The sequence below is a fragment of the Fundulus heteroclitus genome, chromosome 20 (assembly GCF_011125445.2).
Source record: "Fundulus heteroclitus isolate FHET01 chromosome 20, MU-UCD_Fhet_4.1, whole genome shotgun sequence".
Classification (NCBI taxonomy): Eukaryota; Metazoa; Chordata; class Actinopteri; order Cyprinodontiformes; family Fundulidae; genus Fundulus; species Fundulus heteroclitus.
In genome coordinates, this window is record NC_046380.1 from 29,302,748 (window position 1) to 29,326,928 (window position 24,181).

Genomic DNA, 24,181 nt, shown 5'->3' on the forward strand with positions numbered 1-24,181 from the left:
GTGCGTCACGTCAGACCACTTCAGTTTTAGAGTGGTGGTGGACGAACGCCCACTCTCAAGAAGAGGAGTGTTGTCAACTGTGGCCTCCATCTTTGACCCCTTGGGCTTTGTCGCTCCCTTTATTCTGATCGGGAAGCAAATACTTCAGCAGATGTGCCGCGACAAGGTTGGATGGGATGATCCGCTGCCAGACGATCTGAGACCACGGTGGGAGTCTTGGCTCCTGGACCTAAAAAACCTGGCAGACTTAAAGATTCAGCGATGTTATCTCCCATCAGAGTTCAAGCAAGTCCAAAGGTATGAACTCCATTACTTCTCCGATGCGAGTGTCCTGGGGTATGGAGAATGTACTTACCTTCGGGTAATTAGCGAAACAGGACAAATCCACTGCTCCTTAGTGATGGGCAAAGCCAGAGTGGCCCCCACTAAGGTCACAACTGTGCCAAGACTTGAGCTATCGGCAGCAGTCGTAGCTGTACGCATGAGTGACATGCTAAGAAAGGAGCTAGAAATAGTTGCTCAAGAAGTTTTTTGGACGGACTCGAAGGTCGTCCTTGGATACGTGAACAATGATGCAAGAAGATTCCACGTGTTTGTGGCAAATCGCATCCAGCGGATTAAAGACAGCACCAGACCAGATCAGTGGAGACATGTGAGTTCAGTAGACAATCCCGCCGATCATGCATCGAGAGGCCTGCGGGCAAAGGAGCTCATTGCTTCCAACTGGTTCTCTGGTCCTGATTTTCTCTGGGGTGAAGAACTTCCCAGTGGGAATGTTGAGGTGGAAAATTTAGCAGCAGAAGACCCTGAAGTACGCAATGTCTTTGTACACAAGGCTTCAGCTACAGAAGTTTCACTGCTGGATCGATTCCTTAAGTTCTCCTGCTGGACAAGATTGGTCAAGGCCATTGCTCGTCTCACGCGACTTGCCAAGGAGCTGAAAGGTTCACTCCCAAGAACGAATGAAGCCACAAGTCTGGTGGAAAGGAGTAATGCTGAGGCTACCATCATAGGTCTTGTTCAGAGAGAAGCTTTCACAGAAGAAATCCAAACCCTCCAACATGGGAAGGAGCTCGTTAAGACCAGTAAGTTATACAAACTGAACCCTTTCCTTGACAAACAAGGAATCCTCAGGGTGGGAGGTCGGCTGACGCATGCTGATTTGCATTATAACATCAAGCATCCCGTCGTTTTACCTGCCAAAGGTCACGTAACAAGACTGCTCATACAGTATTATCATCAACAAGTGCAACATCAAGGACGTGGCATAACAGTCAACGAGCTACGAGCTAACGGATTTTGGATACTCGGATGCAGTCATGCTGTGTCATCCTGCATTAACAAGTGCTTCAAGTGCAGAAGGTTTAGACGTTCTACAGAGAATCAGCAAATGGCAGACTTGCCGCACGACCGTATGGAAGAAACACCTCCTTTTACTTATTGCGGAATAGACTGCTTCGGACCGTTCTATGTCAAGGATGGAAGGAAGGAGTCGAAGCGCTACGGCCTGTTATTCACATGCTTATGCTCTCGTGCAGTTCACATAGAGCTCCTAGAAGAGATGACCACAGACTTTTTCATCATCGCTCTCCGTGCCTTCGTAGCCATACGTGGCAATGTTCGACAACTCCGCTGCGATCAAGGCACCAATTTCGTCGGTGCCAGGCGTGAGTTCGTAGAGGCCTTGAAGGAGATGGATCAAGAATGCCTGAAGATACTGGGCTGTGAGTTTGTCATGAATCCGCCATCAGCAAGCCACATGGGCGGTGCCTGGGAAAGGCAGATTCGGACAATAAGAAGTGTGCTGACGTCTATCCTGGATCAGTCCTCCAATCGACTCGATACTTCTTCACTGAGGACTTACTTCTATGAAGTAATGGCAATCATTAACAGTCGACCATTAACAGCTCACTTACTGAACGATCCTACGGGACCACAGCCTCTTTCACCTAATCATATACTGACAATGAAGTCCTCTATCATTCTTCCACCACCTGGGAAGTTTGAAAGAGAAGACCTCTATCTTCGGAAGAGGTGGCGCAAGGTTCAATACTTAGCCAACGAGTTTTGGTCCAGATGGTGCAAGGAGTATCTGTTGAGCTTACAACCGCGTCAGAAATGGCAACGAAAGCGCAGAAGCGCTCAGGTCAATGATATAGTGATCGTCCAAGATGACACTGCCCCAAGAACAGAATGGAAGTTGGCAAAGGTCACAAAGGTCTATCCTGCAGAAGACGGTTGCGTAAGGAAAGTGCAACTGCTGATCAGTGACTCAACTTTGGATAAAAGGGGAAAACGCGTTGGGAAGCCAGTCTACTTGGAGAGACCTATCCATAAGACGGTGACCTTGATTGAAGCCGAGTGATGCTGCCACATTTTTCTTGCAATGTGTCTTATCATCCAGCATCCAACTTAGTTTGTAAGGTTTGTGTAAAATCACAAGTGATTTGGTGGGAGTGTAGCTGCCATCGAAGTCAGAATAAATAAATAAATAATAGATTAGTAAATATTGGGTTAAAAATATAGAGTTCATAAATACATACATTTCTAGCAAAAATAGTTTAATATGAAAGTTTTAATTTCCGGTATTTCATGTATATTATTTGTTGTGATATGGGGGAACCAAAGTTTGCTGCTGCGTGTTGACGGGGTGTTAACTTTTGAGTGTTGCTACCTGTTTATTAAGAACATTCTGGATCGAGCTACAAGGCAGACACCTCGTTGATTCCTCTGGCTGGACTTCAATAATAATTAAAGAAGACTGAATAACATGCAAAGTGCATTGAAGGACAGAAGATTTTAATTTTCTCTCAAGCAAAGCGGCCAATGAGGTACATTTACGTTTGTTACTGTTATATTTGTTTGACCGTGAAGATGTAACGTCACAAATTTCTGTTGCGTCATGTATGTATGGTCGCGTTGTTTCTTTGATGTTTTTGCACTGAAATTTGTTTTTTATTTGCTTTCTGTCTGTGTATCGAGCAGTTCTCACGGCACACTATCATGCTCCGTGTGATTAAAGCCCGTAACTTTCAAGAACGACTTGGTTTCGTGATTTGGACTTGAGGGGGAATTACAATGTAAAAACAATAAAAAGTTTCATTAAACAGGCAATTACAGCAAGTAGGTATTCTTGAACAGTTTAGATTTGAAGTGAGGAAAAGTGTCAGTACTCCAGATGTCCGAAGGGAGTGAGTTCCAGAGTTTGCGAGCAGAGCGAAAGAAAGCTCTGCTCCCCGTGGTGCTGAGACAGGAAGGAGGAACAGTGAGGTGAATGGAAGAGGAGGATCTAAGGGTGTGGGTGGGAGTAAAACTGGGAAGGAGATCAGAGAGGTAGGGCTGAGCGAGGTTGTGGATGGCATTGAATGTGTACAGAAGGATTTGATTTCTATTCTGAATCTAACCAGTGGAGTTGCTGTAGGACTGGAGTAATAAGGTAAAATTTGTTTTTTTTTATTATTTTCGTATGAACAGCTGATTTCTGAACCACTTGAAGTTAATGGAGCGATTTTTGAGGGCCAAAGAAAAGAGTTACAGTAGTTGATGTGGGAGGCGACAAAGGCTATAGATAAGAACTGAAACAGAGAGCAGGGAAGTAGAGGGACAAAGGTGATTAATGTTGCATAAATGAAAATATGTAGACCGGGTGATGCTGTTGATGTGAGAGGTGAAGGAGAAAGTGCTAACGAAGATGACACCCAGACTCTTGACCAGAGGTGAAGGGGAGACTGTGGAGCTGTCAACTGAGAGAGAGAAACTGCCTACTCTGGATAGCACAGATATCATCATTGACTTTCCCCTTGGAAAATCAGAGACATTTTTTTTAAGGCCGATTGTCGGATTCAATATGGCAGCTCCTTGCATCAACAACATTAAACTGTGATTTAAGGGCGTTTATAACAGGTATTACACTACTAAAACAATGGCTATCCTGGACATCGGCATTTTTGGGTTTCAAGGTTCCAAACCCGAAAACCCTTATTAATAGCTTCTAGCTCCTGCTTCAAAGTCCTGTTCTGCCATTCTACTCTGTTGACTCATAAGGATCAACAGAGTGAACTCGAGCTTCGGACTGCTGAACCCATTTTGGACAGCCTTTAACTCCAACGTCATTACGTGACGGAAATGCACATGGATGATGCGAGTCAATTCCGGGCCTACAGTCTTCTGAAAATTAACTACAACATGCATGTTCTCTTCTCCCTGGACTTTTTCGTTGATTTCTGGGGGGCTGTGCGGATACGTCATGTCACGCCAAGGATTGTGGGATACCTTAAGTCTCCTTAGCGCCGGTAAGGTTCCTAAGCTAAACTAGCTGTGGGAGGAAGCATAAAGTCTACTTTTCTTTCCTCCTTCCTTACTGACTGCACTATTCAGACAGCACTTATGAGGGCGACCGCTGACGCACTTCCGCTTTGGTTAAAAAACGGAAGTGCGTCACTTATTGAGTGCTTACTCAATAAGTGTATTCGGGTGGAGTCTTCATCTTTAGGGTTTTTTATTTTTATTTTTATTTTGGAATCCCAACTTCTCCGACTGTGTTAACTGGAACACTTTTTACTCTGGTTTACCCCATTCCCAGCTCCTCTTTTCGATTTCCGAGGCAAATGGAACGCATGAGGCCTCTGTACATGGGTTGTATGCACTACCCTTGTGCCACTGGCTTGTCCAACAACATGATTGTTTTCTAAAAGCATATTACAATTGGGTGTTAAAACTGAAATTCTGGGTGACCTATGGCTTACAGAGTAAAACATGAAAGCAACATTCGTTTGATGTTCTGGCTTCACAAAGCAATGTTGTTTGTACAAACAGTTCTGTTCATAATGCTCCAGTCATTCTTGATTCCTTTGTGCTTTCCATCCGAAGAGCTGGACTTTGTTGCAGTCTTTTAAAGGGGATTTTTCGGCACATTGTTAAATAGTTGGAATGATTTGCTGAAATGCACTAATTAAATTTATATATATGAGCAAATAAATGTAGAAGCGTTATTTAAAAATGTATACTTTGATCACGGTCAAGGAATTGTTAATAAGAAAGCCTAAATATTTGTCTTTCTAAAGTGTAAATATTAAGGGATCCATATAAAAGTTTGCCTACATAAAGAGAAAACAGCAGAACATGCCATTGTACTCAGAACATTTCCCTCAAATTGAGGGATTGTGCAAAGAACCTTTAATTATAAAAAAGCACAAGTACTTTATCACAGTTCTTACATTGTAAATACTTTATGGTGCCACTACAAGCAGGGATAGTGATTTGATCACAATATTTAGTGATATTTGTTGCCTCAGAAACTTACCAAAAAGGTATTTAGAAATCAATAACAGCAAACATTGTCAAAAAAAAGACAAATATTGCGCTAAGATCTAAACTTACCGTCAGTGGGATTTTTCACAATAAGCAATTTCGGTATAACTGTGGCACTACACCAGACATTGAAAAACCAGCAAGGGAAACAATCCCTATTACACTTTCAGTTTGTAGGTTTTTGCGGATCTCATGAACATTAGTTTATGGTTATCGCTACAGGAAATTTTTATTCATGTCAAGAAGCTAAATTCATTCCTAAGCAAATTTTAATCAATAAATTACTTATATATATTTGTGTGTGTGTGTGTATGTTGTCATTCAGACGAATTGACCCTCATCACACACACTGAACATGGGCCTTGGTACCTCTTCTGAGTGCGCGCCTGTGTTCTGCTTAGCGCCGTTCGTCCTGCAGAGGGCGCTAGTGAATCAGATGCAGCGCTAATCCGCTGGAATCCCCAGAACGTCCGAGCTCTGTCCAGTTCCGGTGGCTTGGCTGTGTGTTTTAGGAGGCAGCCGGGGCGTTATTGTTCATTAAAGTACCGTCGTTTACAATGGAGAACGCAAAACTTCAGGGTTTTAAGAGCTTTTTGACTGAACACTTCACCGCGCTGGCCGTGGAGGTGTTCGGCGAGGTTGAGAGCATGATGGAGTCTTGCTACGAAGAAAACAAACGGCTGAGGAGCATACTGCACATGGTGCTGAGCCCCGAAATAAAGTTACCCCGGATAGGTTGGTGCTTTTAAATGTTTGCGATGTCTGCTAGCCTCGGTTTGTGGCTTCAGTGTAACCCAAGTTTTAAAAGTGATGTTTTTGTATACATATATTTCGATCTGAAGTCGCTCTTCTAAGCAGATTAATTGCTGCTGATGGAAATCTTGAGAAAGTAGGTTCGGAGTTCATAAACAGCCTGGAAAATCGTGGTATTTGAATTAAGTGGTCTTCAGGCCGGACTATGTATAGGGAAGATACGTATTTTCAAGTTTTACTCCCTATCCCTTTGTTGAAAAACGGGGTATCCATCCATGAATGTATGGCCAGCCATTTGTCCAACTGCGCATGCGTGCAATCATCCTTCTGTTTGTCCATACATTCATTTATTTATTTCATTTATTTAATTGTTGATCCCGTCATTCATCTTTCAACTTATTTCCAGTCTGACTGAACTAGGGGGTGTAGTCCTGTGACGTTTCTTGATTGAATTATTTGTTTATTTATTCGTACAAATATTCCCCTTTGATGGCCAAGGGTGTGTTTTCTTTTGTTTTCTTTCTGAATGATAGATGCCAGTCTGTACACGGGATCAACCGCTGTTACCGCAAGGCAACGCTCGGAGCCAAACACAACGCCGGAGCTTGAAAGATCAGAGCCGCTGAGCACGGAACCGAAGGAAGAGAAGATTGAATATGAAATTAGCTGGGAAGCAGGACAGCAGGAGTGGCCAGAGGGGGAGGAAACCTTCCAAATTGCAGTTTGTGTCAAAGATGATCCAGATGAGGAAGAGGAAAAAATGTCCGTCATCACAGAGACGGACAGAGAAGTGGCTGAGCCTCGCCTGCAGTCGACAACCACCGGCCCAGCTTATAACAATGGAAGTGAACAGGAAGGCTGTTCGTCCCCCGAGGTAGATGAAGCAGCACACTCTTCGTTCCAAGTCCTAAATGAAGATGGCACGAGCCTGCAAACAAATCCCGAGACTACAAGTACAAATGTAAGTGTGACAAAATTCCCCCGTAATCCCAAAGCTTTCGGTTAGTAAGTTCCACTGTAGGGGGTTGCTCTAACGTACTGGGCATGCTTCTCAAGAAATGTAATATTGAATGGGTTGCGGCCTGGTTTATCAAATAGAAACATGTTCTCTGTTAGCAGTATGAGCTCAAAGGTGGAAGACAACCCTTTAAAAAGTAATTCCTGACCTAGCAAAGAACAAAACTACACTGCAGCCCCTACCCCTACCTGTTGCTGCATGCTGCAACTACCCATTTCCAATGGATACAACAAAAACAATTTCAGCTTTTTGATATTTTTCTGCCTGTGAAAAACACAGACGTTAATGGCAAGGAAACTAATGGGACTTTTCTATGGCCCCTGTGTACCTCGCTCCACTCTACTCGTCCTGCCCGAGCTCGTCTCCACCGCACAGCTTTTGGTTTTCAACAGACCCGCTAACACGGTGGCTCTATGTCCCACCTTCTGCTTTGCGCCCAGCTGCTATTAAGCATTACTGTGCGGCATTAACTCTGAAGTAGCGGCAGAATAAAAACGTGAATCAATCATTATAAATAAAAACACACAAAACAGAAATAATGTAAGAATGTCTCTGAATATATATATATTTTTGTCCAAGGACTTTATAATCCATTGGGTATTTGCATTGCACTGATTTGGTGGAGTGTTCTCTGGGTTAGATCCACAACAGCAGCTGCTGGAGCAAGGTGCGAAGTGGGCTCCCCACGCAGCGGCTGCCGAGAGACAAGCCGTCCCACCAGCGCCTGGGCTTCCCACCGGCCGTTTCTCTACCGCAGAAGGCGGCAGCTCAGCCCTCTGCTGCACACACACAACACTGGTTAGCACAGCAGCTGTGAAGAACACTAGTGTGAACCACACAGTCTACAGTCTTTGTAGAGAAAACCTCGCAGCTTTCAGCGCAGTGAATCCGGTGTTTCACAGTCGGCTGGCCACACCTACGGCCAATCACTGACCAGCAATCTGCTCACGTACAAGCTCTATTCAGTAACCACCGTACTATCTTTGGAGTATGTGTGAAAAAATGCAGCCGGGTAGGGAGAAAAGCTCTCAAAGTTTGTGGTGTGGAGTAGAGTACGGCCCAGTGGAGTCCATGGAAAAGTCCCACACAGAGGTCCACTCATCACACTTGTTAGAGCAACAGCTTTAAAACTACAGTTGGCTGTAGGGCTGGACGATAAATTGATTTAATCGATCAATTTGAATTTACTATAATTTTTTTTAAGATTTAATTTTTGGAAAATGTGGAACATATTTTGCCAATTCACTCGTTCGGCTTCCATGAAGAGAATATTCAATGCTGAATGTATGTTTAGGAAAATATATTTTTACTATAAGGCGAGGCACTTTAAGTTACTCATTTACTTATGTTTGTTTGAAGTTACACAAGTGAAGTGAAGACTGTTCTTAACTTATTGTGAAAAACAACTAGCAGAAACATTTTGTTGTAAATTAATTGTTTACAAAGGCAGGGCGGCCATCTTGTTTTACAAGCATGTTTCACAGCTTGTCTTTAGTAGCACTTTGAATTCACGTCAACTCCCAAAGGAAATGTTTCAAGTTCAATTCATGAAACATGTCGTCTCAAGACACTTTCCAAAATCAGATTATCCAGATTGGTCAAAAAGTTACCTATCTAAGGAAACCCAACAGATTGCATCAAGTCTTGACAAGCAGCATTCACTCCTCCTGAAGTGAGTAGAGCCACAGGGAGAGTAATCTGCATTGTCAATGGCTTTGCAGCAATCCCTCATACTGAGCATGCATGAAGCAACAGTGGAGAGGAAAACTCTCCTTTAACGGGAAGGAAAACCTCCAGCAGAACCAGGCTCAGTGTGAACGGTCATCTGCCTCGACTGAGAGAAGACAGAGCAGAGACACAAAAAAAAAGCACAGAAGCACACATTGATCTAGGAATCTTTTCTACATTATATGGTTATAGCAAGTAACCTGCCTTCCCTGGATAAAAGCAAGTTTTTAAAATTAATGTAATTTCTTTTTGTGAAATAAAAAGGAAGAAAAAAAATTAAAAAATCGGATTTGGTAAAAAAATAAAATCTCAGATTTTATTTTTTAAGCCGTACCGCCTAGCCCAGTTAGCAGACTGATTAACCCACTACTATCAGTTTGTTATGATCATGTTAAACTATAAAGACCAAAAAAGTGCAATTTTCTGCATAGATCTGAATGACATCACTGGGAGATACGACAAGGTATAATTTTTTATACTCCTTTCTCTTTACCATTATACACTGCCCCACAGCTTTAATAGCTTAAGCATCTCAGACACTAAAAATACATGATACAAATGTGTTATCTGATCAAATATGGCGTCAAACGGCACACACAGGGATAATGGGCTGGTGACTACGTGCCAATATATGGTATGTCTCTTCTGCAGTACAGAGAGCATGTTTACTTGAAAGCTGCTAAATAATAGATTATTGAATATTATTGCTTGTTGATTTATCAAACTTCACAAATGAGCACGTTGTGTACATGAAATAGTTCTAACAAATTATTTTAGAAGCAGTAGAATTTGCAAACTTTAATCTGGAATATTTATGGGGATAAAGCAACTAACAGCTTTGTTTCATTTGTTCTAAGATGTTGGTATATTAGCTTCAGAAGTGGGAAAGATCAAGCATAAGGCATCATGGATTTGGCATTTCTGCTTGGAAAGTGTTAAAATTGGATTCATATTGGTGACATATAACCTGTCCGTCCATCCAGGAACAGGTCTCAGAACCCATGTAGCGTTAGAGAAACTGTGTGTTTGAATTGTCTCTCGTCCATTATTTGTCTCTGACTTCTTAGCTGGTTTCTGGGACTGACTTTACATGCGAGTTGAGCGCGTTCTAGCTTGAAAACTGTGAGAATGGGTATTTGTTTTCATGCTAGGCAATACAAGCCAATAACATATGTAGTATATAAACCAGTTGTTCAGTAGTTATCTTGACTTCTGTCATTAAAAAAAGACACATGAACACTCCGATTTTTAGGACATTCAGATTTAATGTATTAAGATAAACTGGTTAAAGTGCCAATAACTAGTTTACAGGACAATTTTCACTAAATTGCTAAATGCTAAATCCAGAACCGCTTTCCAAGCTCTGGCTCTCTCAGATTTCTGACCTCGGGGGGCGTTATTACTGTATTTCGGATTGGGAACTGATGTATTTAAGATTGCTTTAAGGTATGAAGAATGGATGCCAAGTAAAGCCGTTTGCTTGTGAAATTGTTTACTTTGTAACCAGTTTCAGAACCATCGTTGGTATCGTTAGTGGATACTTAGAACAGCCCATAGATCCGATTTTTAGTCTCACCAATCAGCGCAGATCTGACTGCATCTCAGATATCGAGACCATGGCACCAGACCAACCCGGAGTGACCCTGAACATTTCATACGCAACATCTTTTTGGATTTCCTGACATTACAATTTTGAGCCTTTTATGGTCAGATTGTAGACTCTAAACATGGTAAGTAGATTACACTCTTGTTAAACGGTTAAATAGTTGTAGTAAATGGTGTATTTAAGTAGGTAAACTTTTCCTATAAACAATGAATTTAAGCATTTATTTGCAGACCTTTTGATTTTGTACTATTACTACAATGTAGCCTCAGAATGTGAGCTTAGGTGGTGTTTTTTGGTGGCATATAATTAGTCAGTTATTTTAAAACCAACAGTGCTCTTTTCTTGATCGATTTTAAATTAAAGTATATTTTCTTCACAATATTTACAGTGCGTTGTACAAATTGACTTACAAATGTCTTTCTTTTTTCACCGTCTGCTCAGCTCTTCTACAGAAAGGACGATATCTTCTTTGTGATTACACTCCATATGGTCTGGGATAAATGGGGCATAGGGAAGGAGGACAGCGGTGTCATGCTTTTAGTTTTAGTTGCATTCTTTTCTTCTGCAGTTTGGCCATAGGGAGTTGGGAACAAATCAACCTATTTTTAAGACACTGCCACATCATATTTGTTGGTTTCAGTTGGTTTAGCTTCAGTTTGTTGAGCAATATGAGAGAAATAGAAGATCTGAAATCTCACCCCCCCTCCCCAAATAGGGATATGAAACCAGCTTTTGCAAGTCATCTTTTGCTAAAACTGTGCTTTGAATCAATCTTTCATTCTTTTCTTTTGTTGTTGTTTGTTACAATTTCTCTACAAATGATTCATATTGTTGGAAATATTCTGTTTGTATGGTTGACGTTCTTAGATGGTTAATAAAAACAGGCCTTTCATGTAATATACAGTAATGTCCCATTTGCATTAAATTTTTTTCCAGTTCTTTGTGTCATGTAGTTGTAGTGTAGTTTGACCTGATAAATACCCGATGGGCTCTCACAAATGGCCTCACAGCCTTTTATACTATGTGTAAACAAGGAAAAACTGAACTTTGTCTTGTTATAACCACAGTTGTATTGCCAACACAATGTGTTCATAGTATAAATAACACAATACGCTGGTTTCAGGATTTTTACAGATAAACAGCATAAAAGATATTTAGCTTCTGTTACTTTACCACTAAATAAATCCAGTGCAGCCAGTTTCCTTCAGAAGTTATCTATTCAGTGAATGCCGTCCCCTTGCGTGCAGTTCAGCATTAATCCGGATTTTCTGTGGAGGTCTCAGAGGTGAGGACCAAAAGAACCGGTCTAAGTTAATGGTGAATATTGAGGGAGCTAAATACAGAGCAATCCTGGAAGACAAACTGATGAAGGCTTAAAAAATAAAGACTTCTCACAGAGGCGGACATTGACCCTCTAGTTAGTACAACCCTAAATCCAGAGGCACAAGAGAGTGGTTTCAATTAAAGCATAATCAATGTCCAGATCATGCCATTGTATCTATAATCGCAAGTATATATGGCTATGTTCACGCTGCAGGTCTTGATGCTCAATTCTGATTATTTTTTATTTTTTTGCTGAAATCTGATTTTTTTTTATTTTTTTTTGAGGCGGCCATCATACTACTATTAAATGTGACCGCCATCATACTTTTGTCTGAATGGTTCAAGACCGCAAAGCGTCCCGCATGTGCAGATAACCGAAGGAGACGTCACACAGCCGCGCTCTGTTTACGGAAGTAATACTGAAATTAATTGTTTCTAGAAGTGTTAAGTAAAGTTTTGTTTCAAAAAAATGGAATAAGACACATCTAGATCGCATTTGAACAAAAAGGTCGGATTTGGATCATATTTCACTTCAGTGTGAACGTAGCCTTAGTGGCTAGTCTGTGGGGATGCAAATGCATGCCACATTTTAAATACATTTTCGTGTACAATGTAGCATAAAAATTCAATAAAACACACAGAAGTTTGTGGTTGTAACAAGACAATGTGACAGTTCTTTACGTTCATTCCTGTACATTATGAATAGCCTGTTATTATTTAGTCAAAAGTTACTGTTTTTGAATAAACAAATTCCTTCTAATATCAGGTAGTCAGTATCAGGCAGTGGTAACTTGGCTTGTGTTAACTTTTGTTCCAAAAATAATGATGGACACCACTTTCATATCTTCTTTACTGAAGCCTGGCGTGGTGATCAAGAAAAAGAGGACTGGCGCTGCCACCTACAACTCAAGATTCAACCCAAAGTGGGAGGAGCAGTGGCCGTGCATCACGGCCGGAAGCACACCGTTTCACTTCTGGTGCACGGTGTGCAGGCGGGAGCTGGAGTGCAGGCACTCGGGCCGGGCAGATGTTGTGCGGCACTTCAAAAGAGATTACCACATAAAGAAATTACAATTTTATGAAAAACTTTTTGGAAGCTCGCTAAAACTGAAAATGGCTGTGATGCCACAAATGGATGAAATGGACAAACTTGAAGCACAGGTAATAACATTGATTGGGGCCATTAAAGGTTCCTTTTCCAATATGTTTTTGGTTGCTTTAATGTACTGGATGTTGTTTGTCAGGAGCTACTAATCCTAATCGGCCCTTGTTTTATACATTTTTCTCTGACACAGACCAGAAGAGCCGAGGTTAAAGTGGCTGTCACCCTGGTGCAGCATGACATTCCTCTAGCATTCTCAGATCACCTCAGTCCTCTGTTCAAACATTGCTTTCCGGACTCCAAAATTGCCAGCAAATACTCTTCAGCTCGAACAAAGACCACCGCCATTATAAATAAATGTGTCGCTCCTTATCTGATGAATGAGATGGCAAGAAATCTCACCAAACAGCCCTATTCTCTGGCCATTGAAGGGTCCAACATCATAGGTGAGGGAGGTATAGTATGTAATGACAACTGAAGTGTTTTTGTACCCAAATCTCACCAATCAGACGTTCGGTGTGAATGTTATGCTAGCTCACGTAGCATTAAGTTTGTGTTCCTGCTGTTTTGACAGGGAAAGAGAAGATGAAACCCCTCACTGTTAAACTCTGGAGTCATAAGGGAGTAGTCAAGAATTTTCTCAACATGGGTGTCACTATGGCGGGCACATCCACTGCTGACTCCATGTGCAGAAAAATTAATGAAGCTCTTGAGTCCTATTTTATTCCATGGACTAATTGCATTGCCTTGTCAGTGGAAGACCACAAGGTTGATTTGGGATCTGAAAATGTCGGGAAAATCAAACTTCTGGACCAGAATCCTGCTGTGTACGTTCTAGGCTGGCCCTGCCATATCGTGCATGATAATGCACGAGCCGCTAGCTTAGCGTATTATCAGGTGAATATGTGCATTTGCATACGACTGAAATTTCAGTTTTCAATTTTATATGAACAGAGCTTACAGTGAACCTGAAGAGTAGCACCAATGATTCACTTTGTGCACATTTCATTTTAGTGTTATTTGAAAATTTATTAAATTAATGTATTTCTCTCATGCACTACACACACACACACACACAATGCCAACATGTTTTTTGTATTTTTGCAAATGTATTAAATGTTCAAAAACAAATCACATGTACATAAGTATTCACAGTCTTTGAAGTGAAGCTAAAACTTGAGCTCACCCTATCTAATGACATGTTCGGGAGTAAATTAACGGCCCACAATGCAAACAACGCATTTTGAGCGATGCGTACAGCGCAAATTGAGTCGAATAAAGCAAAGCAAATCTGCAGAAAGACGCGGTGGATGTGCATCTAGAGTAAAGCGAAATTTTGCTCGAGTTCAACAGATTGAACTTTTCTGTCAATTTGCGTCACATTAAGGGTCCTCCTCGTCTATTTATTTAAGATAAAACTATGTAATATGTATCTAAATATTTTTAACATATAAAATGTAAAATATATTTTATGTTACATTTTTAGGCAGTACCATTAGGCTATATTTCTATCAAAGAATGATAGATTTACTGATCAAAGACACTTGGTGCCCTGGAGGGTGTTCTGCCCTACGTTGTCGGGCAGCAGGTCCACCTGCTGGGTCCAGGGCAGAGTAGAGGAAAGGCTTTGAATTCTTGAGTACATGTGATTTGTTTTATTTTTATATTTTTATATATTTGAAAATATCTGAAGAATGTTATTTTTTCATGTTATGGAGTGGTATGGTGTGCAAATCTTTAGAGGAAATTTTTAATTTAATCAATATTGTTTCATAACAAAAAGTGTTGTGAATACTGTCTGGATGCAGTGTTTTTGTAAATCTCTTCTCTTTATAGGAATCAGGCTTTGATGTAGAAGACATGTGCGCTGACCTTGGCTTGTGGTTCAGGTCCAACACAAACCATCCAGATGGTGAATTTCTGATCTCCGTTATATTATTTATACAGTACTCATACAAATACTGACAGGAGCTGCATATCACTTAAATTTATTCTCATGTGCACATTGGTTGAGGTGTCTTAGTGTTTTTTATTTCAGTTTTGAAAACTCAGCCTTAAAGGTATATAGCCATATTATATGCTTAAAAAAAGACAAAAAACAGTTTGATCATGATAAAATAAGGTGATATACACCATGCCTCCATCCTGATAATGTTTTGATGGCCCTTTTTGTTGATAAATATAACCCGAATGCCAGGCGTGATTAGCAGATATAAACAGACGTGACGGCACTTAGCAACAGTATTGCAGAACTATCATAATACCGGTTTGCTTAATTCATCAAAATTAAATAATGCTGGACCGAGCCTGACCCTCTGCAATGCTCGCATTAAAGCATCAGCTCGACGTGATCAAAGACTAACCGTTATTAATTAAATAAAACATTCTAACAGCAACTTTAAGAGCCTCAGTCAGAACATTTACTCACATCAATGAACTTTGCGGTCATATCTGAGCTATCGGCAGGTTTGGCGTCCGCTTCAGTGAACACCAACGTTCATACTGTATTCCCAGCGACATTCCAGTCTTTACCCACTGGGGATAATTTTTCTTTTGCACTTTTTTACTATATCTTGGAAGATTCTTCATTGTTTTTTCCTGAAGATGCTAACAGCTGTTAGTCTCTTCCTTTTTTTAACCCCAGTGCACACTTAATTTAAAATTGTAAATAAAGAAAAAAGGCTTTATTTACTAACGAAATGAGCAAAAATAAAGCATAAAACACCAAATTAACAACTAATACGCCAGCAGGACGTGATAATCTTTCATAAAAAGTTTGTATGCAACCAGAGTGAGCTACTGATGTATAAATAAAAGTCAAATAACGTGGCTATGCACCTTTAAGTTCAGCTGCTACCAAAGTACAGCACATTTTGGTACTTTGTGATGTATAAATAAGGTGCATTGGAGTCATTGAAGTCCACAATTTGAGAACACCACATTATTCAGGCAAAGAACCTGGGAGAGCCGCAACTGAATGCGGTCAATTTCTTATCACATCTCTCCCCTAATGTTCTTAGTGTAAACTTCTCATCATATTTTCTTCTTCTAACCAAATCTTGTAATAAGTATTAAACATACGGCATCATCCACACTTATTGAGACTTTCCCTTTTCTTTAGATTTCCGTGTGTTTTGTGACGCACAGCACATGGAGCTGTTGCAGAGTGTGAGCATCAAGTGGCTTAGTCTGGAGCTCGCAGTCAATCATGTTCTGCGACTCTACAAACGCCTGAAAATCTACTTCAAATCTACCGGTACGGAAATGTTGTTTTGAAACGTTTTTTTATTTTGTTTTTTTTTTAACCACATGTAAAGAAAAAGAAATTAACTGCTTCTGTTTTGCAGATGAAAAGCAGGCTCGTGGTGTACGGTTGCGTGCGAGGTTTGAAGCTCCAATGACGGAGGTGCACCTACTGTTTTACCAAGCTCTTCTCCCAGTGTTTGTGGAGTTAAACCAGATATTCCAGAGGCAGGATCCTTGTGTGCATCTTCTCCACGGCCAGGTATATGGCGTCACGTGGTTTAAGCTCCTCGTTGTTTCATTCAGTTTCAAGTTTATTTAAGATTGAGTTAATGTGTTCTGTTTCAGATAAGAACCTTTATCTGCATGTTAATGTCGAAGTTCCTCAAACCCGAGACATTTAAAGAAACCAGCCCAGAAAAAGTCGGCTATAAGGATGGGGAAAACCAGCTTCCTGGTAAGAAGATCAAAAGTATCACTTTTAAATCCTTGGAATGTTTCAGTTTTTCTTACCTCCACACACATTTTATCTTTCAATAATCCAGAGCGTTGCCACATTTTATGATAATATGCAGCCAGGAATTGGAATGCATGAACCATTGACAAGATATTTAAAGGCATATGCTGATGAAAGGCATTTTAGTTATTTAGATTTGATGTGAAGCTGGTAGAAGAAGACATTGGCCATACAACATACTGTTGCTGTGGTTTTTCACATTCTGATTCACTGAGACAGACTAGGATGTTAGACAGCTACTGCATCCGTGGTGTGGAGACGTTAATGTCCATGTTGTGAAGTTTGGAACTGGCGTTAATGGGGTTTGCTTCCTGTTGTAAAACTGGTTCAATTTTTTTTCAAAAAAAAAATTTACTTGGACTAACACAAGCATTTTCTTAATGTTGAATTTACTCTAGATTTATATGCCTCTGTAATGCAATTATTCTAAAACATCTACACAGCCCTGTTAAAACCCTTGCTTTTCGTCATGATCATGAGATAATGCAAAGTCGTTTCTCAACATTTTTAACATATATGTTGAAGTTTTTTTTTTGTTTTCTGGATGATTTGACCGAAAAAGAAAGCTGTTTTTAGGGAAATAAATGTAAAGGTGCAATCACCTGGTTGTATAGGTGTGCACACCTTTAAACTAAATTAAAATAACTTTTCAGTCAATCTTATTATTCATTCTTCTTTGCTAGAATGCTATTAGCATCCCACATCTCGACCTGAAAACATTTTTCCTCTCTTTCCCTATCAAAGGTTTTTCAAAAGTTCTCCAACTTTATCAGATTGTGTGGCGATCTTTTGTCCTAGGCCTATGTGTAAAATTTATTTCTGGACTCCTGGTGGGCTTTTCCCAACCTTTAACTTCCCTATCATGAAGTCGGTGTGACGTTCCTGTTATCTCAAATATTAGTGACTGTGTAAATAAACCAGTGCTTGGACAACCGAACTCTTTACGAGCAAAGCAGATTCACTATAATTTTGTAAAATGAAGAAAACTGCATGCTTAAACTGAATCAGACGGTGCTTCAATCAATCATTAGTTTAAGGGTGCGCACATTTATGCAACCAGGTTATTGCAAGTTTTGTTTCTTTTTTTGCCATACAGCACATTGCTTCAGTTTTTCACTTGCTTTATATTGTATGTGTTGACATTCATTTTTAAATTCAAGTTGTTTGTGTCAGAACAGCCTTAAAGTTTTACAGAGGTGTGTATACTTTTGATAGCCACTGTATATATTTACATTTTGAACAGTTGTCTTATTTGACCAATGATGACCAGTTTTACTTAATGTTTTTGAAACGTTGTAATGGCTTTCAAATGCTTTCAGATAAAATGTGGTTTGCATGAGGATTAGCTATGCAAACTACTAACTATAACGTTTACATATAGCTGTATTCCTTTACTTTCTATTTCACTCTAAATGAACCAGTAATCTACAAAGTTACCATGCTCTTCTTTCAATTTTAAGCAGTAATTAGAATAGCTTGTGTCCCCATTGAGCCAATCTTTCTATTATGCATTCACTGGCTTTAGACATTTAAACGTTAATACAAAATCTTTTTGCCACTGTAGACTGTGAGCTTGATCTTGGATTAACAACAAGAGCTGCTCTGACCAGACTGAACGAAGCTGGTGAGATCAGTGTTGGCGACGTCTCTGGATTCTACCGAGCTGTGAGATCTTTTCTTCACAAAGCCACAGAGTTCGCTCTGACCACACTTCCACAGAACGACCCTCTGTTGTCACACGCCGTGTTTGTTGACTTCAAGAAGAGGAGAGACTGCCGGTTGGATGACGTTCTCTACTTTGTACGAAGGTACACATTAATGGTTTTAAAATCCATTCATTAGGTTGATTTAAGATGCAGAGTTATAACATACTAACATGTACTAGTATGTCGTAATGTTGATTTAAAGAAAACACAATATTTAACTATTTAATTTGAATTTATACTCTATTGAGGGGGCTTAAAGGTAGCAGGTTATGTAGAACATTGCACACGTTTTTTTTACTGGTAACTACACTTTGGATTTAAATCATGTAAAGCATGTTTCATCTTACTTTACCCAAATAATGCCCACAGGCAATATGTCAAACCAAAACATTAAGAGCCGACGAGAAAGGTAACAATTTTTAGGACAACAGTACAAGCACAAAAAATGAGGGAACATTGGTTTTAGTGGGTTGCACCCTTTTAGATCAAGCTTTGTAGCTTGACCCATGGTTCCTAAACTTGGTCTACATCAAGAAGTAAACAAAATACTAAAATTGCAATTAGAAAAAGTGATTTCCTAAATTTTCTAAAGAATCCCAAATCCTAAACTGCTTTAAATAATCTGTATTTGGTAGCCTGGGTGCCATTCTGAACTTAGTCCCGCCCACAACGTTTTAGGTCGGGAATTCAAATTCTGACTAGAATTGAGTATGACCATGTCAGGCTATGTATTTGGTGTAATCTATTTCAAATTTAATAAGACCTAATGTTATATAGTTTAGAATTCAATTCAATTCAATTCAATTTATTTATATAGCGCCAAATCATGAAACATGTCATCTCAAGGCACTTTACAAAATCAAGTTCAATCATATTATACAGATTGGGTCAGATTATACAGATTGGTCAAAAATGTCCTATATAAGGAATAGAATAGAGGTGATTCAAATTGGTGTAGATATGGGAAAAAAGTAGTGAAACTGTCTGAATGGGAAGATTTTTAGAACATACACATAATAAAACCTGACCTTGTCAATGTTCTCAAGTGTCAGGAAGGTTTCAAATTCTACTGAGAAAATTTTAAATTTTCGATCTGGAAAGGTCTAAAAAAAGGAAAATGTACAATTATAGAAACCTTACCTTTACCACAGCACTGCATAGAAAACCAGATTTAGTTGTTTTGTGATGTGTGGAACATGCTTTAAGTAATACAAAAAATGTCAAAAAATTTTAAACTGTATTGTAAAGCCTGAAATTTTTAATTCATAATTACGTTGTAACCTGGTGGAAAACACTTACCACTCATCTACCGTGACAGTGTTTGAACTAATAATGTGTGCTTCTTCCAAGCAAAATAGGCAATTATTTTTTTTAGAGAGGTTCTTTGCCTAAATTCATGCATCGAAGTGGGATGTTTGTACGTTTCATTTTCAATACAAGCAGATGTACCACTCCACGCCACCTTTTTGTACTTGCTTTTCATTTTGTTGATTTTATTTGCCAATAACCAGCGGTGGGCACAGTCGCGATAATACGAAAGTGGATAGTTACAGAGCTAACTTTTTTTTTGCTGCATTATCGTTCTAAGTTTTGAAATTGTTTGCGGACCAATTAGTGTTAACTTTATATTGTTTTGATAACTGTAGGTATGATAACGTTCACAACAAGATATTCATCCGTCGTTTACATCACTGTCCTGTCTCTCAATACACATCCACACAGACTTCTCTAAGCAGTAGCAGCCACGTCTCTACAAAAAAAACCTTAATACCTGTGCTGTTTTCTTCTTACCTTTCTTCTTACGTGTCCACATTTTTTTTCTGTAAACAGTGCACCACTGTGTGACCTTAATCCCTTTAATTAATCATGTAATTGCCATAGGGCAATTAGTGTATTGCCCTATGTCAATCCGTGAGAAACATTTAACCAGCATGTAGAAAATAGGAAAAACCTACACAGCAATGATGAAACCGATTTTATTTATGCTTTTCAATTAAAAGTAGTGCACATTAAATATATATTATTAATGTTACAACAATATATACAACAATAATGATTTATTACATGTTTGTTAAAAAGTGATGACAGAAAGGAAAAGGGACCTCCAGAAATGCTCAGCACTGTGTTCTGAGCTTCCAGGAGTGTTGCCACGTCTGCTTTTCAGTAACTTTGAGCTTGTTCATTTCTACTATTTACAAGATAGAGGTAATGTTTTTGCTTGTTTTTCTCACAATAACTTGCAACGCTGGAGTGATTTCCCCACTCGCATGCAACGTTTTGTTCTAAGTGCAGCGGTCTTATCAATTAGCGACTAGCGTTAGCTTCCTCAAATTTCCCTATTTATCTCTGGTTTAACTACTGCAAAGCTAAAAAATTTTTGTTTGCTGAATATAAGTTTGTGAAGCTGATGTTTTGGTTTGTCTGTGTCCACCACTGCTAATAACAAGGTTTTTCAAACAGATTTCTTCAAAAAGGATACATTTCTGTGTTTGTACAGGTACAATCATCTCCTTCCTTATGACGAAGCTAAGGAAAAGAATAACCTAGGAGATGAGTTCTTGGACTATCAAGCGATGGAGGAAAGTGAAATTCCTCCAACAGTATGGAAGGATGCTTTGGTCAGACAGAGCGATGATGGAGTCCCCTGTAACGAGCACCACCGTATGGACGTCGTGTGGGCTTTTTTGAGCGACGTTATGAGTGGTATTACAAACACCCAGAGGTTCCCGAGGCTGACGAAGGTAGCCCAGCTTGTGCTTTGTCTACCTCACTCAAATGCAGACGCAGAGAGAAACTTTTCTTTGATCGGCCATAACAAAACGGACACAAGGAATAAACTTACACTCGAGGGCACACTGTCGTCTGTCATGTGCATTAAAATGTCCAACATAGAACCTTGCTTCAAGTACGAACCTCCAGCAGAGATGGTCAGAAACTCAAAGTTTGCTGCAGTGGTTCACAACAAGAAGCGTTCAGTGAAAGAAGCTTGAAAACATTTGTGGCGCCTCGATGAGTGGAGCTGAACATCGTTTCAGCAAAGCTTTCAGAACTACAGCTCTTCTGTGTCATTTTTAACTAGGTAGAACATCCATTTTCTTAAGTTTCCTAAATGAAGACTAGAACATACTGCTCAAGATGCAAAATCAAACAACCTCAGATTAATAGTTACAGATGGATAGAAGCAAATGCTGCCAAGCAGTAAAGTTAACAAAAAGGTGGAACTGATCAAGTAGGGAAGGGATTGCTTGCAGTGTAAAGTCACCATGAAAAAATGTAAATTGTGGATGATGAAACATGGGATTCACTAGGAATACATTACATGGTATTGTTCAGGTAAACTTAGATGAATCTCTGTTAATTTAAATGTTTATTTAACCTGGCCAGCCAGATTGCAAGAATCCACAATTTATTCTTTCATAGAACAGCAAGAAGTGCCTTGACTAACTTACCTTCTTGTGGTTTCTCATAGCAGCTGCTGCTTATGTTTTAATTTGATACCGTGATTGGCTAAAACCAACCTTTGGTAGGCGGGCACTAGTTGTCGCTTCACCCAATCAGCTCAGAGAGTTCTGCTGAATGACCTTCCTTTCCCCCAAACGGATTCAAATGGAGCAGCCCTGGATTGATAATGTGCACAACTAGAGTGCAACACATTATCAATCTGGCTGGCCAGGTTACTCGGTATTGCCATGTCTGGACCTGAGACCCGACTTTGGACTTTTGTGTCTTTACTTGGGACTTGACTCAAGGCTTTGGGGGAACGACTTGAGACTTACTTGTGACTTTCAAAACAATGACTTTGTCCCACCTCATGTCCGTGCTACAACTAACACCTACATGAGATGTTGACACAGAAGGCACGAAAAGTCCATCCGACCTGCGAAATATATTACTAGCAAGCCGGGTTTTAATGTAAATCACTTGAAATACTAGCATTGCATCCAGGCAGTCCTTTGCCATTGTAATACATAGAAATTTTCACGATGGCTAAGAGTCATTATATTGTGTACCTCTAATATTGATAGTTTTAAATAATTGTATTTTTTCCCCTATTATAATCCTAGTTCAGTTTATAGTTTGTGTCATTTTCCTCATTAAAGATGTATCAAGGATGTTTTTACTGGTTCCAGATGGAACCAAATCAAAGGTATTAACTGTAAGATTGCTAATATTTTCCTTGTCTTTTGTATTTTTTTACTTCTTGTCTTAAAAGTGTACACATGACTGTTTTTGTTTTTATTTAATTTAAAGACGTTGACTTGAGCTGTATTATACTTACATGTAAAAGCGCATCCTCCAGACTGTTTTATTTAAGGTGTCTGTGGACATGTTTACTAAGTAACTATTCAAATTATGTCTAAATCACATTTATTCTAAAGTATGTCTCTGTGTCATTTTTCCACCTTCTTTCCATAGAACCCAGTCATTTTTTTTGTCTGGTTTGTTGAGCTATTACTGAGAATACGATCTGGTACCTTTTGCTCTTGTGTTTGTTTTGTGTCTGAGCTTTTAGGCCAGAAAACGATAGTAACGACGCTGTGTTTCATAACCACCAAGAGCAAGAGTTTATTTTTTTTATTGTAATGTCTTTAGATGCTTTAATCAGTGCTATCAAAGGCAAAGGGAGCAACAGTTCCAATTTAATATCTCCTTAAAGGACTAAACATATTTACATTGCAACTCTGTTTTTTTTTTTTTTTCGGTTAAAAAATAATGTTTATTTTCTTTTCTTTTGTCGAAATCTTGCCACAACATGAAAGATGTCAAAGTTCTCCAAACAGAAAACCGTGCTGCAAGTCCCAAGGTAAGAGTGCTTCCTTCTTTATGCTTCCATATTTGTTTATTCTTCTTTTACATATCACTCCTTTTTTTTTTTATTTCAGGATGGTGCTCGACAAGTCTTATAGTGTTTCCCGAGCTGATCAAGAGTCGTTTTTAGAGAGGCTTTCCGATTCCTTTAGAGATTTTCCAGATGACCAGAAGCCACTGATATGCCATATGGGCCTTCAACCGGACGGGGAATGGGTGGAGTGCGCTCTCGGTCCAGTCCCTAAAGGTTCACCGCTTTCTTACCAATGCCCCCTGCCGTCCAGCAAGGATTTCAAGCCCTGGGAGGATGCCCCCCCTCAGCCGGTGCTCCCCTTTTTCGATCACGCTCTGGAGCCGGCGTCTGTCTTTCCTATACTCAGCACTAAAGAGCATGCGTTCTTAAGTGCAATGAAGGTTACTTGGGAGGAAGCACACAGCCTGGAGGAAAGCACCCGAGGAAGTAAGGAAGCTGCAGATAAGCTACTGATGATGCGCCTCACCAGTCGATTTCGAGAAATCTGCAACCTTAAGCCGGGCCGAAGCCACGCAGAGCAGCTTCTGTACAATATTCAGAGAGGACTGCCCAGGTGCAAGACATCAAAGATCGACGCGGAAATGAAGCCAGAAGCTATTCGGGAATACTGTCGGCAATTGTGCGTCAACTTCTCGCCCTGCGGTTTGGTTGTTCACCCGTGCGCTCCGTGGATGGGAGCGATTCCCGACGGGTTGGTGTATGACCCCAAAGAGACGAGCAGGTTTGGCCTGGTGCACATCAAATACGTCGGCATCAAAAGCATCGCCGAGTGTCCGTTTCTGATATGTAGGAAAGGCGTCTTGGAGCTAAACCGGTCCCACCAATATTACTGGCAAATGCAAGGGGAGATGATGGTGACGGGCACGCCGTGGTGTGATCTGTTGCTGCACTCCAGGGAAGACTTGCTGGTCCAGCGGATCTACCGCAACGAGCCCCTCATCAGGCTCATGAAAAAGAAGCTGGAAGAGTTTTTCTTCCATTACTACCTGCCCAATCTGATATAACCGAGGTCACAGTTTGACATGGCAGCTT

At 40.0% G+C, this 24,181-nt stretch overlaps 1 protein-coding gene across 1 annotated transcript; it reads left to right on the forward strand.

Annotated features, from left to right (window-relative positions):
* Nucleotides 1-5,776: 5,776 nt before the first annotated feature.
* On the forward strand, nucleotides 5,777-22,687 carry LOC105931704. Its single transcript, XM_012870488.3, has 11 exons — nucleotides 5,777-6,045; nucleotides 6,597-7,024; nucleotides 12,597-12,899; nucleotides 13,034-13,286; nucleotides 13,415-13,737; nucleotides 14,677-14,752; nucleotides 15,962-16,096; nucleotides 16,188-16,345; nucleotides 16,432-16,540; nucleotides 18,165-18,408; nucleotides 20,804-22,687. The coding sequence occupies exons 1-11, from the start codon at nucleotides 5,868-5,870 to the stop codon at nucleotides 21,294-21,296; spliced, it is 2,700 nt and encodes an 899-aa protein (XP_012725942.2). The 5' UTR covers nucleotides 5,777-5,867; the 3' UTR covers nucleotides 21,297-22,687.
* Nucleotides 22,688-24,181: the final 1,494 nt, after the last annotated feature.

Coding starts and splice junctions, on each gene's coding strand:
- LOC105931704 (XM_012870488.3), top strand. CDS start 5,868: ATGGAGAACGCAAAACTTCAGGGTTTTAAGAGCTTTTTGACTGAACAC. Junction 6,046..6,596: donor AATAAAGTTACCCCGGATAG/GTTGGTGCTTTT, acceptor TCTGAATGATAG/ATGCCAGTCTGTACACGGGA. Junction 13,738..14,676: donor CTAGCTTAGCGTATTATCAG/GTGAATATGTGC, acceptor TTCTCTTTATAG/GAATCAGGCTTTGATGTAGA.